The 15,733-nt window shown below is 35.8% G+C and overlaps 1 protein-coding gene across 1 annotated transcript; it reads left to right on the top strand.

The window, feature by feature from the left end:
* Nucleotides 1-13,845: 13,845 nt before the first annotated feature.
* On the top strand, nucleotides 13,846-15,012 carry LOC147476015 (uncharacterized). The gene has a single exon (XM_086585604.1). It carries the CDS (start codon nucleotides 13,846-13,848, stop codon nucleotides 15,010-15,012), a length of 1,167 nt encoding a protein of 388 aa, XP_086441730.1.
* The last annotated feature ends 721 nt before the right edge of the window (nucleotides 15,013-15,733 follow it).

Genomic DNA, 15,733 nt, shown 5'->3' with positions numbered 1-15,733 from the left:
GTTGAATTTAATTTCATAAAACGTAATTATGTGGGCAATCAATGATGGGTATCTGGCGAACAATTGAATAGGGGCGTATAGTTGATTTCCAATTTGAATTTACACATACGTCCTTAAATTATTATATAATCTTGAGGGTATAGATGGTAGTTAATTATTAAATGACTAAACAGTCCTTTTCAAAGACATTGAATAATTGATTTTAATTTTTGATTAAGGGCATTTCATGATAGAAAAAAGGTTGGTCTAATTTAAAGGTCCATGTTAATTATGGTATACTATACTAATAGAGACGTGAGAAGTGTATTCTCGTGTGGACTTTTCGTGAGGATATCCTCATTTAGTTTTATTGAACGACAATTTATGATCACGTGATCCCAAACCAATTCACGGGAGCCTTCAGCCTTGCATTATTGATGTGAACCTTCGGGCTTCAGCACGTACGTTTTACCATTGTATCAAACCTTTTATGTTGTGCGTCAATTGAAATGGACAGCTTAGAGTCGACTCTGCTTTCTTCTTTCATTGACTAGGTATTGCCAGTGCCAATAGCACAGAGTAATTTAGGCATTTTTTTAGTATATCAATTGAATTGAATAATTTCTACTAAATAATTTAGTGGAAATACTTAATTGACTATAAGACGGTTAAGTTAGTACACTATTTTGTTGTAACTTAATAGTACATAAAAAAAAATCTAGATATAATAGTATAGTCTATTCTGTTGTAACTAACACAAACTCCGGAGATTAAGTTAGTTCCCATTCGAGATATAAGAAATAAAATTTACAATTAAAAAAAAATACTACAAAATATAATAACACAATAATATTTATTTATTTAAACAAAATAAACACGTACATTGAACAATTCACATAAATTTAGACATCTAATACTAGCTTTTGTAGTAACAATAGGGCACAAATACACAACGTTAATATTAAGACTCTTCTAGCGTCTTCAATTTCCTTTTCATAAAGAATATCTTTGTATATATATATAGATAGATACAGGGCCGATCTTAGAAATACATACTTATTTTAAGTTAAAATAAGTACGTAAGTAAAACTTCATTTCGACAATGAATTCAAACGTAATATTTCGTGGATATGATATATTCACCATAAAGATCATCTCCACAAAATTTCAGCTCATTTGGAAATCTCTAACCTAGATAAAAATTGATGTCATCTTTAAAAAGAAATCTAACGGTTTAGAAATGTTGAGGTTTTGCAATCATATTTTATCTAGGTTAGATGTTTCCAAATGAGCTAAAATTTTATGGAGATGATTTTTATGGTGAATATATCATATCCACAAAAAATTACATTGTCTAAGTGAAGTTTTACTTACGTACTTACTTTTAACTTAAAATAAGTATGTACTTCTAAAATCGGCCATATATATATATATATATATATATATATATATATATATATATATATATATATATATATATATATATATATGGGATATATATCGCTTGGTTCAATATTTGGCACTAGTATGTCGCATATATCCATATCGCGTACCTCATTTCTCAATGTATATATCTCTGATATCGTGAAATATTGAACAAAATTTTGGTTCTTGGTAACTACAACTATAAATAATAAGTAGAACCAAAATGAGAATAAGAAAAATGGAAAAATGAATAGTAAGAATAAGAAAAAAAAATATATATTACTTAATGGCTGATGATTGGTAGGAGATTGAAATGAGAAAAAACAAACTTTTCAGGAGCTGTTGAAGAGGCCAGGAGATGAAGAGAGACCTGAAAAATACTAGTGCGATCTATACTTATTTGCGCCATACTGGGCTTTTTTTATGTTGTGCTTGTAATTAAGTTGAAATTTATTATTATTATTATTATTATTATTATTATTATTATTATTATTATTATTATTATTTACTTTTATTTTTTAAAAATTTCTATAAGTTCACGAAATGTGAGATGTATCTTATTGGATGTTTTATTTTGACAATAAGGTATAAACACCAATTATATATGCAAATGATTGATGTTTTATTTTGACAATAAGGTATAAACACCAATTATATATGCAAATGATTGATGTATCTCAGGTGTCTGTGCTGGTTTTGTGAAGTTTTGATTCACTTGATATTTGTATGAATTTACTCACTCTTGAAGATTGAAATGTGAAATGCACATCTATTATCACATATACAAAAACATACACTAACACGATAGAAGAACTACAAACATGAAATTCATTGGGTCCACTATGAGAAACACTCACTAAATTTAAGTGTACCCATGTGTATTCACTTGTATTCTTTTTTTGATATATATATATATATAGTGATTAGTGAACTCAACTTTTCTAAATAATCAATTTTGTTATTAACTTTAATTTAGAATTTGGATTTTTTGATAGGAAAAAAGAGAGTGGTGGGGCAATAAACAAAATTCAAAATATAAAAGTAATAGGATACATAGTGCTTGTGGGGTTGCCCAGCTATGACAAAATTTCAAATACCTTGTAAAGAGAAAGGTTGTATCATGTTTTTTTGTCATCTTCTCCTTAATTATTTGGTAGAACGTATGAGTATGAGAAGAAGAAAATAAAATTTTGGGGTCGTACTGGAAAAATTGGGTGGAGTGATTTATTTTGGGAGAGAAAGACTTGAGAAAATTTTCGGGATGACGTTAGTTTTTTGGGAGTGAGAGACTTGTTAAAAGTGGTGGGTCCGTTATGGATTTTATTTATTGTTTTTTAATAAAGAAAATGTTGATTTGAAGGTTCAAGACTTGAAAATAGTTTGAAAATTTGAGAAAGCTAAAATGACATTAAAAGGCATGCCCAGAAAAAGTTAAGCATATCTGTTTCTGTATTTGTACGCATCTATATTTAACAATCATGCATGCTCCACCGGGAGTTTCATCAGTTGACAATCTACATGGATGAATAAGGAAATCATAAAGGCAGAATTGCAACAACATTTCAACATTAGGGACCACCTAAATTAAAGAAGAGAGTGTGTGATTTAAAAAACTGACATTGTTCACTTCCCTTTCGGATCCACTAATTTGCAGATATGGAGGAGGAAATTTAATAGGTGAATATGGATAGTTATATTTAAATATGGAAATAAAAAATTAGTCGAAATGCAAATTTTAGATGATGGAACTGATGTTGTTCGAGGTGATATAGTTGTGGATGTTGGTGTTGCTACTATTACATTCGGTGTAAATTAAAAGCATCATGGTAATGGAGTAGACTACTATAGAGATTACCATAGAAATGTGTCAAAATTTGACTGTAATTGCTGCAATATTAAATAAATCAGAGTGAAAAATGACAGTAATTAATACACCTAATGAGAAAAAAAAATTTATAATTTCCCAAAACTTACATACATAATAAATTTCAAATGAAATAGCACACTAAGATAACTTGAGCTAATTTCTTAAGTCATATACGTACATAAGATTTGAGTCAGAATTAGATGACTGAGGGCCGAGTTGTCGATGACGGGGCTACAAAAAAATGCTAATATATCCCAACAACTTATTTGACCATGTGAAATATGTTTGTAAAAAAAAAAAAAAAAAACTCGTAATAGGAAATATGATTTCCCCCCAACTTCCAACTTGGATCATCTTCTTTGCAAGGGCAGCCAATAAGTCTCGTTACTACTAGAAACTTTTCATCTTGTTGTTTTATGGTAATTAAAATCTCATTGGCTCTATTTTGAATTGCAGATCACTGAATACTACTCCTATGAGTACGTCTGAGACAGATTTACATTCTCAAAAAGACATGAACTGTGATGAAAACCATAAAGTCGTGGCAGTCAATAGTTCTACCATAATTAAACAACCCAATTGATGTATATTAGCTCAATGTGCATAAAGAAAGGGAAAGAACTTTACGATTGCAGTCGGCTTCTCCAGTGCGAAGTGTTATGTCTTCATCCACTACAAACACCTAGGAACTTTATAAAAGTTGGGGAAAATCATAATACACCACCTCCTGTCTAGGGCCAAAATTTACGTAAAGAGAAGACAAAAAAGTGGATATTAATTAGTAAATGCAAAATCGTGTCTCCATTGCCACTGAGGACATTTACTCATTTGTTTTTATCTTTCTCTATCATCAACCAATCAAACTGCATATATTCTGCAAAACGTAGATAAGAAATGTGTATTATACCAAGTGAACTATTATGCTCTACCAAGGTTCGAAATACTATATCAGTATTTATACATCAACTACATTTTGGATATTTCAGCCTGATCCTACACAGGTCATATAGAGGCCAAAATCTGATATAATCGTTATATATCACCAAATTTTGTGATCAAACCCCTCTTCTAAAAAAAAGGCTTGTTGTGTCATTTTTTAACCGACACAAAAAGCCTGATGTGTCGGGTTTTTCAGATTTACAAAGCGACATAAGTAGTGGTGACACAACATGTTTTTGTAAAACCGACACAACAAATATAGCACTTGTGTCGGTTTGTAAGTATAAACTGACACAACAGGTATACTACTTGTGTCGGTTTTTAGTAGTACACCTCTACAAATTTGTCCTGGGAAAGCAGAAACTGACACAAGAAATAGACTGTTGTGTTAGTTCTTATGCAAACCCACACAATATGATCCTCTCTTGTCTCACTTTTAGTAGATCACCTATGTCTCTTGTGTCACATGAACAACAATAACAATTGACATGTATAAAAGCATTGCCATCCACATTTATATAACACCACAGTCTGGAAAACAAACTCATTTTCATTACTAAATGTAATTCCATTATCATCCAACATCAGTTTACAACCAACCAACGACCAAAATACAACTTCAAATGTTTACGTACAAAACCAACAAAATAAAATCTAATCAACCTAGCCTTACACCATGCGAGAAAATGACTTCACGTCTAGCTTATCCATGCATCCATCCAACCATCATAGCCTCGTTCTATTAAGTTCAATCTACAAAAAAAAAAAAAAACAAAACAAAAGAACTAGTTAGATTTAATATATCATAAAGCGACAAAATCCTGTATAGTTAATTGGTAACAGTAAAACTACAAAACCAATAACGATTAGAAGACTCCTCAAGATTAGACATATCAATTCTTAGCAACTGAGTTTACGGCAAACCAATAAAGATTAGCTAGAAGACTCCTCATGATAACAATTCATCCATGAGAATATTATCAAGGTTGAACTAGACTATAAGAACTCTTACTTTCGTGCCTACAAAGATAAGGATACAAAAAGCTTCTATGTCATGATGCACTAGTAGATAAATCCTTAGACGTAAAATACTAGAGTCGATGAACTCATAAAAAAATATTCGTGAACTAAATGAATAAGGCCTATTAAATTGCTAATATCTATATTCAAGCTAAGGTAACAAAATTAAATTCAAGAACTGGAAACTTGTAAAAATGATGTAGACAATAAATACTTACCCACGATTTTAAAGCAAAACTTCTATGCCGGATACAATGCCTGGGAAGAAGCAAAACAACAAAAAACCCCTTAGGAAAAAAAAACAATAAATGTAGAATTATTAAACCTAGAATCAACTCATGATAATGAAGTAGCAAACTGAAACTACAATTAAAACATAGCAAATGCAAATAAGTCTCAAACACACGCAATTCTTAAACATTGAAATTGATAACTTAGGATGATAGAAGAATGAGGGTTCATACACTAAACCAAATGACAACAACTTAACAAATAGAATATGGTATATGCCTCAAGCATTGATAACATTGAAAGGTGCATATTGCGAGACAAGAAGCAAAGCCAATGGACTTCGTTGAATGTTGTAATGCCTCCAGATCCAACACACATCTCAAAGACATGAAGATGTATCTCGAGGCATTACGTTAGCATAATTTAGTTTTACAAAAATTTCAACAGTCTCCTCTGTATTTTCAACATTTCAAATACCTAAACCATGTCATAACCTGAAAATCAAAATAATACAATCTCTAGAGATCAACCCTTCTAAGATATATATCCAACATTTCAAATACCTAAACCCTGTGTGACGCCCCGAGACCCAACACACACATCCCGAGGACGAGGAGTGAATCTCGAGGCTGACACCCATCCCAATTCTACCGAAATTTTGATAGAGTTTCCTTTGTTTAATCGACATTCGTAAACCCTAAAACCTGTCATAAACCTGGACATTTCATAATACCCTTCCAACAACCATATATATATACAAAATCCACTTTCTAAACAACCCAGATGTATATACACATATCCACAAAAGGTTTAAGGTAACTATTACTCTAATACATCGGGTATTACATCCAAAATGAGCTAGCTCTCAATATATACAACAAAAGAATGAACTAGACTATCTCTATACAACCAAAAATATGAACTTGACTCTGTCCTCGTCAAGCATAAGGGAATCCTCCCAAATCCCCACAACCATCATCGCTAGGGTTAGGAAAAGCCTCCCTCAACTGGCTCGTCTGAAATGTTAAGTAGGATGAGCAAACAACTATGCCCAGTAGAAACGCACATAACCAATACTAGACTACTTATAACAAAACATTTAAAACATGCAGGTTTTTATAATAATATCCAAATATCGTGACTATACAATAAATCACTAGCTAGCATAAATCATATCGGCATGCTTCTTTAATATTCAAAATATAGTTTTCACAGTCATCATACAACTATTGTGGCCGCTGCATCCTATTAGAATGGTGAGGGTAACGACCGGTAATTTTCGGCCTGATCCGCGGGCAATCTCGGTTCAAGATACTTTCCGGTGTGAACCATGCACCGTTGTTTTCCTGATTTTACCGCGGCGGGGAGATGAAATGCCGTTGTTGTGTTTCGCACACACAAAATCCCCAAAGCTTTTAGGTCTCCGGTGGGCCATGTGACCCACCCCCATCTGGGCTGTCACCTAACTTACGGTGGTCAACCGTTCGACGACCGCTACTTCGCTTTCGGGATCGACACACATCGAGTGGACTAAACTCTCACTCCCCGCGTCTAAACCTCATCGAGGTAGCATGTAACCTCACACAAGCTAATCACCATACAGCGTGACACGTACAAACATGGTTATCTAGAAAAGTAGAAAAAGAATTCCCGGACTACATCCTGTGATGCATCCCTTTAAAGGTAGCCCACCACCTCGAAAGGTGTACACTACAGTTGGAATCCTAGAGCGAACTGCTGTCTCTGGAATTGAGACAACAGTTCCTTCTTTATAGGAATTCACAATTCCTTTTCTAAATCCCCTCGTGATAAGCATAGTAATATCTATATATATACTCGTATTACCGATTGTTTCCAAATACTCTAGTTACAAATTTAGTTTTTCTTTTAAAACTGTTGATTCTGTAGGTGTGATTTCCTGGATTTCCCGCCATCAAGTACAAGCAACCTATGACTCCCAAACGGGCCAGTCATAGTAAATAACAACCGATGATTCCCAAACGGCGAATCATCGTAAATAACAACCACCACCCCAGGAACAATCCAGAACCTCACACCTAGTTACAAACAACCGGGTAATCCTTACCCGCATTACAAAATCCATCTCTCTGTCTCCTTACTGAGACAAGAGACGCGAACCCTTCCCAAAACCAGTTTTTTTGCTCTTTTAACCAAGAAACCAAATCCCGCTACCCCGATTTTTTTTTCAAAAAAACCATTTCACACAAAAGCTATCTATATATATATATAGTTTATAGCGAGGAAATACAGTACAAAACATGACTATCATATATACATGCATGGTTGATACGCAAACTATCTATTTACAATTTAAACGATTCAAATCATGCATAAAAATAAGCAGACTATATATTGGTATGTAGGTTCCTACCTTAGCAAGCTCCATTCTCCTCAAGCCCACTTAACCGAATCAAGTCCACTTAACCAAATCCAACTCCTATAAAATCATATAAGCCAATCGTAAATCTATTAGAACCCGAAGAAGACAACTAATATTTCCTTTCAACATAAGTCGAAAGAAATAATTACTCGTTGATTATATTAACCACTAATGTAATTATTAACGTACTACCCTTCTAGTTACCAAAATTTTTGTTCTAGACTGCTATAGGCCACCACAAACCGTTCTGATCAACCGACACCGATTTCTTTGCCAGCGAGTCGACTACATGCCATTTCCAATTCTTACATATATTTTATTAGTAACTTAACCCCTTCAGATGCTTCATATTCACTCTCCTCCCATCCCACACAAATTTCCATTTGTAATAAAATCCCAATCCAAGTCCACATTTCAACTACAACCAATTCCACACCCTTCGATTCATATTAAATCTAACAACAATTACTGTCGTGTTCCTTATCAATCGTGCATTACTCAATCAAATCCTAAACAAGTTTAAACTAACATAACTTCTCTAAAATAAAGTGAATATAGATAATTCTTACCGAGTCAGCAAGATCCCTCCTTAGTTTTCGGCTCCACCTCTATTTCACTCCACTCCAGCTCTTCCAAACTGCTACTGCCGACCTTCAACACCCCCAATACAATCAATTTTAGCAATACACCCTCAAGCTATCGAAATTGAATCTAACTATTTATTTGAAACGAATTTAAACTCACCTTTCGCGAAATTACGATGCAAATTCCACTAAATTTTGAATCCCCACACTTGATTTGAGTGTTGTTAGTGATTGGGTGTTTGAATTTTTTTGTTTGGATCGATCGAATTTGGGAGAATGAATTTTCTCTCTCCTAGGTTTTCAGTAATAGCGAAATTGGGGAAGAGGGAGAATTGGGTTTGTGCGATTTTTGTTTGGTTGGGCCGATTTTTGGTTTAAGTTATTAAGGCCCAAGCCCAATATATCCCAATTAGGCTTAAGGCATAATTAGACTTCGCGTCGTGATTATTTTTCCGGCCCCTTCCGCTTAAATTTAATTTCCTACATTCTATCTCACCGCAGGCTATAACAATAACCCACTCATGCGTGTAAAGCCGTTAACTTCGTGCCGACTTGAACTTGAAAAATCGCTAACCGGCATTTTGTCAAATTTTAGCATATGGGTCGCTTACCTAACGTGACTTATGAGTCGGAGTTAAGTTTCAGTAAGTTACGTACGTTTGAAATATAAACCCGACGACCAATTTACATAAACGACCCTAGATCTAATATGAAATTTACAAAAATACCCTTAATAATAATTCAGGACTTTACACCCTGTCATACCCGTAAGTTAATTATCATAATTCATTAATAAGTTTTTCTAGCTTGAGTCTGCATAACTCGATAAGAACTTGTGTTTTGATCACTATGGCATGCGTAACTACCTTCCAAGGTATAGCTTCAGGTGTATGTATCTAAAGTCCACATTGCAAGCCACTCTAGGCTACTGCAGGACACACTACAGAGTACAGATCACTACATGACACTGCCAAGTTGATACAAGACATTGACAGGCCGCTGCATACCATGGCCATCACCAAGCCACTGAAACTTAGCACATATTTTTCTAAACTCCAATATGCAACTACATAACATGTAATTAAGCACGCTTAACTCGTCTAATGATAATAGGCAGCAACAACAATTACTCATTCACGATATAGCTAATGCACAATCATACAAATCTAAAACTTATGGACAACTGAACTATAGATTCATGGCTTCTACTGAACCCACAAACATCCAACCAGATAAATATAACCTAGCTTACAAGCACTTCAAACCTACTTAATCCAACAAAATGTAATAAGAAAATTGAGGAGTACGATAGATTTTTGTTGTAGTAAGTTTTACTTAACTAGATAGCTTAAGCCAATAAGGCATTTGCTTTCTAGTAGTGCATCTATACAGTTGCCTTCAATTCTCCCTTTGTTTCACCAAATATCTTACAAAGTGTACCAATTACATACCAATATCTGTTAAAAATCATAAAAATAGATATTGAAGAGGGGGGGGGGAGAGAGTATATACCTCATTTTCTTATTACTACCCATGGGTGATGCAAGTTGGACTCAAAAGAAATAAGGTAACTGAAATCCTACTTTAGAATAATGATGTGTGCTTAAAGCAACTACAGTTCTGTACCTTGACAACATCTGCTCTAAAGAACCAGACAGATCCTTCATTAATGCACTAAGAGGTTTGCTACATTAAAATGTTAACATTGAAGCATATAGTATGTCTAAGAGTGAGCTAGTACCCGGTTTGACATCACTAGGGCTATAAGATCAGATACTAGTCCGAGCCAGCACGGCACAAAAGAAGAAGCAAATAACATATATCCACAATGATAAACCTATATGAAGCAGTAATAACCAAAGTTAAAACTAAGCTGCAAGATTGGCAAACTTCGGCCAAGGTCCTTTCACTTATTAAGGTTAACCTTTTCAAAGATATAAGTGAATGAGAATGCTTACGGACTAAGATTAAAGACCCCACCTGCTGTACATAAGGTTTAGCCATAGGTGTCCCCATCCCCGACCTGGAAACATAAGTTTTCGAAGAAGGGCAACAAATCCATATAGAAGTTGACACACGTGGGAGCCAAGACCCCCAAAAAACTTCGATACTCTTAGCAGAACATTTTTACAATACCTGCAGAATCACAATAATTCACTCACAATATGTTCAGAAATTGTGAATATGAACAAAGACAATAATATATGACTAATATGAGCACCTGTAAAATGACTATGAACAAATAAATACACCTTTTTCAATCAGAACAAAGAAAACACCTAATTAACTAGGTGACCGAATTTTAATCTAACAATATAAATTTTCCCGAAGGAAGATATTAGATATGAAGACTGCACATGTCACCAAACATTTAGCTGTCTAATGCACATGAACAACATATATCAACTTCTCATGATCAGAATAGCCTGCACATCTTCATTGTGTGCGAGTCTGTGACTCATGCTTATTTTTTTATGCCTCTAAATATGTTTCAGAAATGTTTTTAGGAAATGATAACATTATATTTCATTTCAAGTTTCCTTCCATATATAATTGTTGTAATTAAATTCATATACACTCTAGGAATTTAGATTTGAGTGTTTGCAATGTCTATGCATTATTATCTCATTGATTTTACAGTTGTGGGATACTTTAGCTTTTTTTCAAGAATTTTTTTTGAGAATCAATTGTGGGATACCTTAGCATGTTAGCAAAAAGTGTTTGGTTGCCATTCATGGTGGTAGCTTGCAATGAATACTATGTACAATTAGTTTGGGTTCGTACAACATATCATGTGCTTTTAATTTTTTTTCCAAATTAGAAAGCTAAGATGGAAAGTTCCTATGTCGTTGCAGTTATTACTTCATGCCCTCGGCTTTATCATAGTGCTTTTTTCCTTTTACAAACATGTGAAAGTGATGGGATACTAGGGGAAGTCTCTGCTTGATTTAGATATTGCAAAACTATGTACTTATATTTTTCCCCTTCTAAAAACCAGCTACCACATATAAATCTTTCAGATCATTCTAACCATTGTAGGCAGGCGCAACGCGCGTGCCCATTTACTAGTGTAATTTAATGAAAATTTTGGTTGCCTGAAAATAAAAAGTTCAAAAGCCACCAGTATAAGTCTGTTTAGAACAAAGTTTGTCTCCATTGATTGTTGTTTAATGGAATAGAATCATATATAGAAATTCCAAAAACTGAAATAGAATTCATGTGTAGGAAACTATTCTAAAAATATGTTTTTTATTTTAGCAACAATCCGGCCTTAGACTTAGCAACCAAACACTATAGAATCAATCTCTAAGCATATAGTTTTATAACTGAAAACCCTAAACACATCGTTGCATCTCAGAGCGCGCACGCGGCTCTCACCAGACCAAACTTAGCGTGCACCGTGCTCGTATTAAATTGGTATCAACATTTTTAATCGCGCACCGCGCCCACCCAAGGGTTATTCCAAGTGCGCGCGCGCCGTCACTGCAAAAAATTTACCGGAACAGTCTTTTTATGACTTGCTTGATAGTGACACTTATGGTTTTTATTTCGACGACATGATTAACCAATTAGGTTGGCACCGTCTGTTGGTATATCCATGTGATACTTATTCACATCAACTTACTGCTTATTTCTATGATAATTGTAAATTTTATAATAACCAAGATGGATAACAAATGTTCTCTGTCACCATAAACAATAAAATCATGGATTTAAGCAAATTTTTGTTAGCATTGGCGCTAGGACTTTCTATGCCTCATGGACAAGACACATATGATTACATGTCGGATAATCCCTTCTATTATAACTATCCATACTTCCACGAGACTTATGGAGAGGGCGTTTTCCGTTTAGAAGACCAAGGCCAACATAACATAGCCCTTAAAAGTCTGTCCTTTAACATAGGTGTATCAGTGTATGTGCCACCATATCTGCACCCGTATAAACAACCATCGTTGGGTACCATTATAGTGCCACTCACTACTAGGCACGATGCCCAAGATTATGGCATGCCAGCGCCGCCCAAAATTATGGCGTGCCTGTCCTGTCCAAAATTATGGCGTGCCTGCCCTGCCCAAAATTATGACGTGCCTGCGCTGCCCAAAATTATGGCGTGCCCGGCCCTGCCCAAAATTATGGCGCCATAAGCTAGATATAGCAGGTTTAGATTTAGAAAACATATTTGTCAAGATATGTTTCCATATTAAGACTTTACATAATTACATAAGATTTTCTAGCAATTAAGGAAATGATATTTCTCATTATTATCCTATAAATACCTCATTCCTTTGAAACAAAGAACGATGTTCATTTGAGAAACTTGATTCCAGAGAACGATTTGGATACGTAGGCAGCCATTGAAGGTACAGTCTTAACAATTCATTACAACAACCTCCCTTACGAAACCATTGGTGTGTTTGGGCGAGTTCTTACCCAAACATAATTGGCGCCGTCTGTGGTTCTTACCAACGAACCTTCGTCCACATTCTTTCTTCCAAGATTCGGTAATGGCAAAAACAACAAGATCTCAAGTGAGCAAGAATGCAAGATTACAACAAGAAAAAGAAAAGAACTTACCCAATCCCGGAGTTCCGACTAGTCAGACCTTGATGAATCAACTAGTCGCTCCAGATCTACAAGCTCAGCCTTCAAACCTCCAGGTGCCACGACAACGCAGATCTAGACGTACACGACTTCAGGCTCCAATAACTCATTCTCAAGATCTAGAGGCAAACAAAGCAGATTCAAAGAATATGGAGATAGGAGATGAAGATGTGCCTTTAGAAGTGTTGTGTCAGAGATTCAGAAGAGAGAAAGAACATAACAACTACTTACAGAAGCAATTGGATAAAGGGAAGCAAGTACAAAGGGATGACGCCGATGCTACATCTTCCACACCGGCAAGAACCCCCAGATCTGGTGAAAATCGAAATGTATTCAACCAACTACAATTTAATTACGGTACATCCCATCCATTAGAGCTTGTCCCTGAGCATTATCAGAATCACTCAAGGCCAAGTAGACATACATCTCATTCAAGAAGGCGATCCAGATCTCGAAATACCAACAACACTAGGCGTAGCAGTGGTCATAACATGACAAGATCATTGAAGGTTGATCATAGCGCATCAGAAAGGTGGACAACATCCACCATAAGGCGCAATGTTGGACGCTAAGATCAGGACCTCAGAGATGAATTGCAACCTGACCTTAGACATGGCTTGAATGCAGCAAACCGATACAGACAGGTTAACAAAGGTCAGCCTAGAGTACGACGACACCAAAGAAGCGCCTCCCCAGTTCGACAGCTTAGCCCTTTTTATCAGCATAGGTCTCGCAGCCCAAGGAACCAGCCAAATATTGAAGCAAGCAATAGTTGGGGGTGATAACACCGTGAGATGCAACGTGGTGAAATTATTCCTCAAATCGGAAATCTAGAAGCCACAGGCGCACCATTCATGGAACAACAAATCAAAGACATTGTTAAGAAAACAATAACCAACATGGGTGTCGCTGATGCACGATGGAAATACCTTGCAATGAACGAAGATGTCGTCAGGAGATTTTCCCTAAAGATACAAAATGCAGAGCATCAGGAAGGATTCAAACAACCAGAACTTCCTACGTTCAAAGAAGCAAGAGGTGACCCGAACGATCATATTATGGAGTTTAAAAGTAGCCTAATTCTCTGGCGCAGAGATGACCCCCTCTTATGCAAACTTTTTCCATCTACGTTAAAAGGAGAAGCTCTATGTTGGCTTTCCAGCTTGCCAGCTCAATCTATCGCGTCATTCCATGAATTAGCAAACCAGTTCACAGATCGGCTTAAGCATAATTGGACACGTCCTAAGGATGTCAACATCTTGCTTAACACCAAGCAGCAAAAGGATGAAGCACTAGCAAAGTTTGTAATTTGTTTCCGCCAAGTACAAGCAGAGGTTACCGATGTCCCTGACGTAATGATCATTCATGCATTCAAGGAAGGAGTTCATTTTGATAAAAACGGAATCTATAACTCCCTTGTACGAAACCCCCCACAATCAAAGTCCAATTTGTTTGCACAAACGCAACAGTTCATTACTGTGGAGGAAGATGTTAGATCAAAAGCTTCCAGAGATAAAAACTTTAGGAGTAAAGACTCAAACGAAGATAAAGGAAAACATAAGCAAAACATATCGGAAGGGCAACAACAGAAATCTGAAAATGTTAACACAGTTCGTGAGGAAATGAAGCTCACTCCATTAAATGCCAAGTATGATACGATATATGAGAAGATCAAGGGACGCAACTTATTTTTTCCTCCGATGCCCTTACCTGAACACACTAAGTCTAAACGTGACATAAATCTTTGGTGTCACTTCCACAATGATTTCGGCCATGAAACAAAAGAGTGCAGATCCCTTAAGGGAAAAATACAGAGACTAGTCGACAAGGGACAATTAGACGAGTTTTTGCTTTCAAAAACTATGAAGCAAAATTTAGTAATGACTAGCCACAATGTCATACTAGCTGGTCATGCCAAAATCAATGACATTTCACGAGCAAGGCAAAAGTGTGAACAATGAGCTAAGTTCGGTTTCTTGCGTGAATTTTGTCACGTCAATAACATTGATTTTGTTGAGGGAATTCGTTCAGAAACTACAGAGCCTGGTCCCCTATGTTTTAGTGATAGAGATCTAATTGGCGTCCATCATCCTCATTATAATGTTGTCATCATCTCAGCTTTCGTTGGATTACGGTGAGTTCAACGCATCATGATAGATACTGGAAGTTCTGTCAGCGTCGTTTTTGCAGGTTGCTACAAGAACATGCAGCTGTTAGAAAATTTAATTATTGCAGAAAATAATCCAATCATTGGGTTTGACGGAACAACAACAACCCCAGTAGGAAGAGTCTATTTACCAGTCACGCTAATGGGCAAGTCAATCGACATTGAATTCCATCTGATGAATTGCAAATCCCCTTACAATGCAATCCTAGGAAGGGATTGGCTCCACAGCATGGGCGCAGTAGTCTCTACATTTCACCAGGCAATAAAGTTCCCATCTCTTGACAAAATTTGTAAGGTGAGCGGCGTCCAGATGGCTTCCCACAGCTGTTACAAAAAGGTCTTGGAGGAATATCGTCAGTCGGATATGCGGGGAAATATAATTCTCAGTAATTCGCAACAAGTATCTAAATCAGAATCAGTCCCACACAATATTTACACTGCTAGTTCAAGAAATGAAGGACCGCCGACCATAGACCGCCTCTTAGAAGTTCAGATTGGGAATTTAGGTGGAGAAA

The sequence above is a fragment of the Coptis chinensis genome, chromosome 9 (assembly GCF_015680905.1).
Source record: "Coptis chinensis isolate HL-2020 chromosome 9, ASM1568090v1, whole genome shotgun sequence".
Classification (NCBI taxonomy): domain Eukaryota; kingdom Viridiplantae; phylum Streptophyta; class Magnoliopsida; order Ranunculales; family Ranunculaceae; genus Coptis; species Coptis chinensis.
This window is presented reverse-complemented; position numbering and strand designations above follow the sequence as displayed.

What these genes read in the sequence shown, in the direction of transcription:
- LOC147476015 (XM_086585604.1), top strand. Translation starts at nt 13,846, where the DNA reads ATGCAACGTGGTGAAATTATTCCTCAAATCGGAAATCTAGAAGCCACA.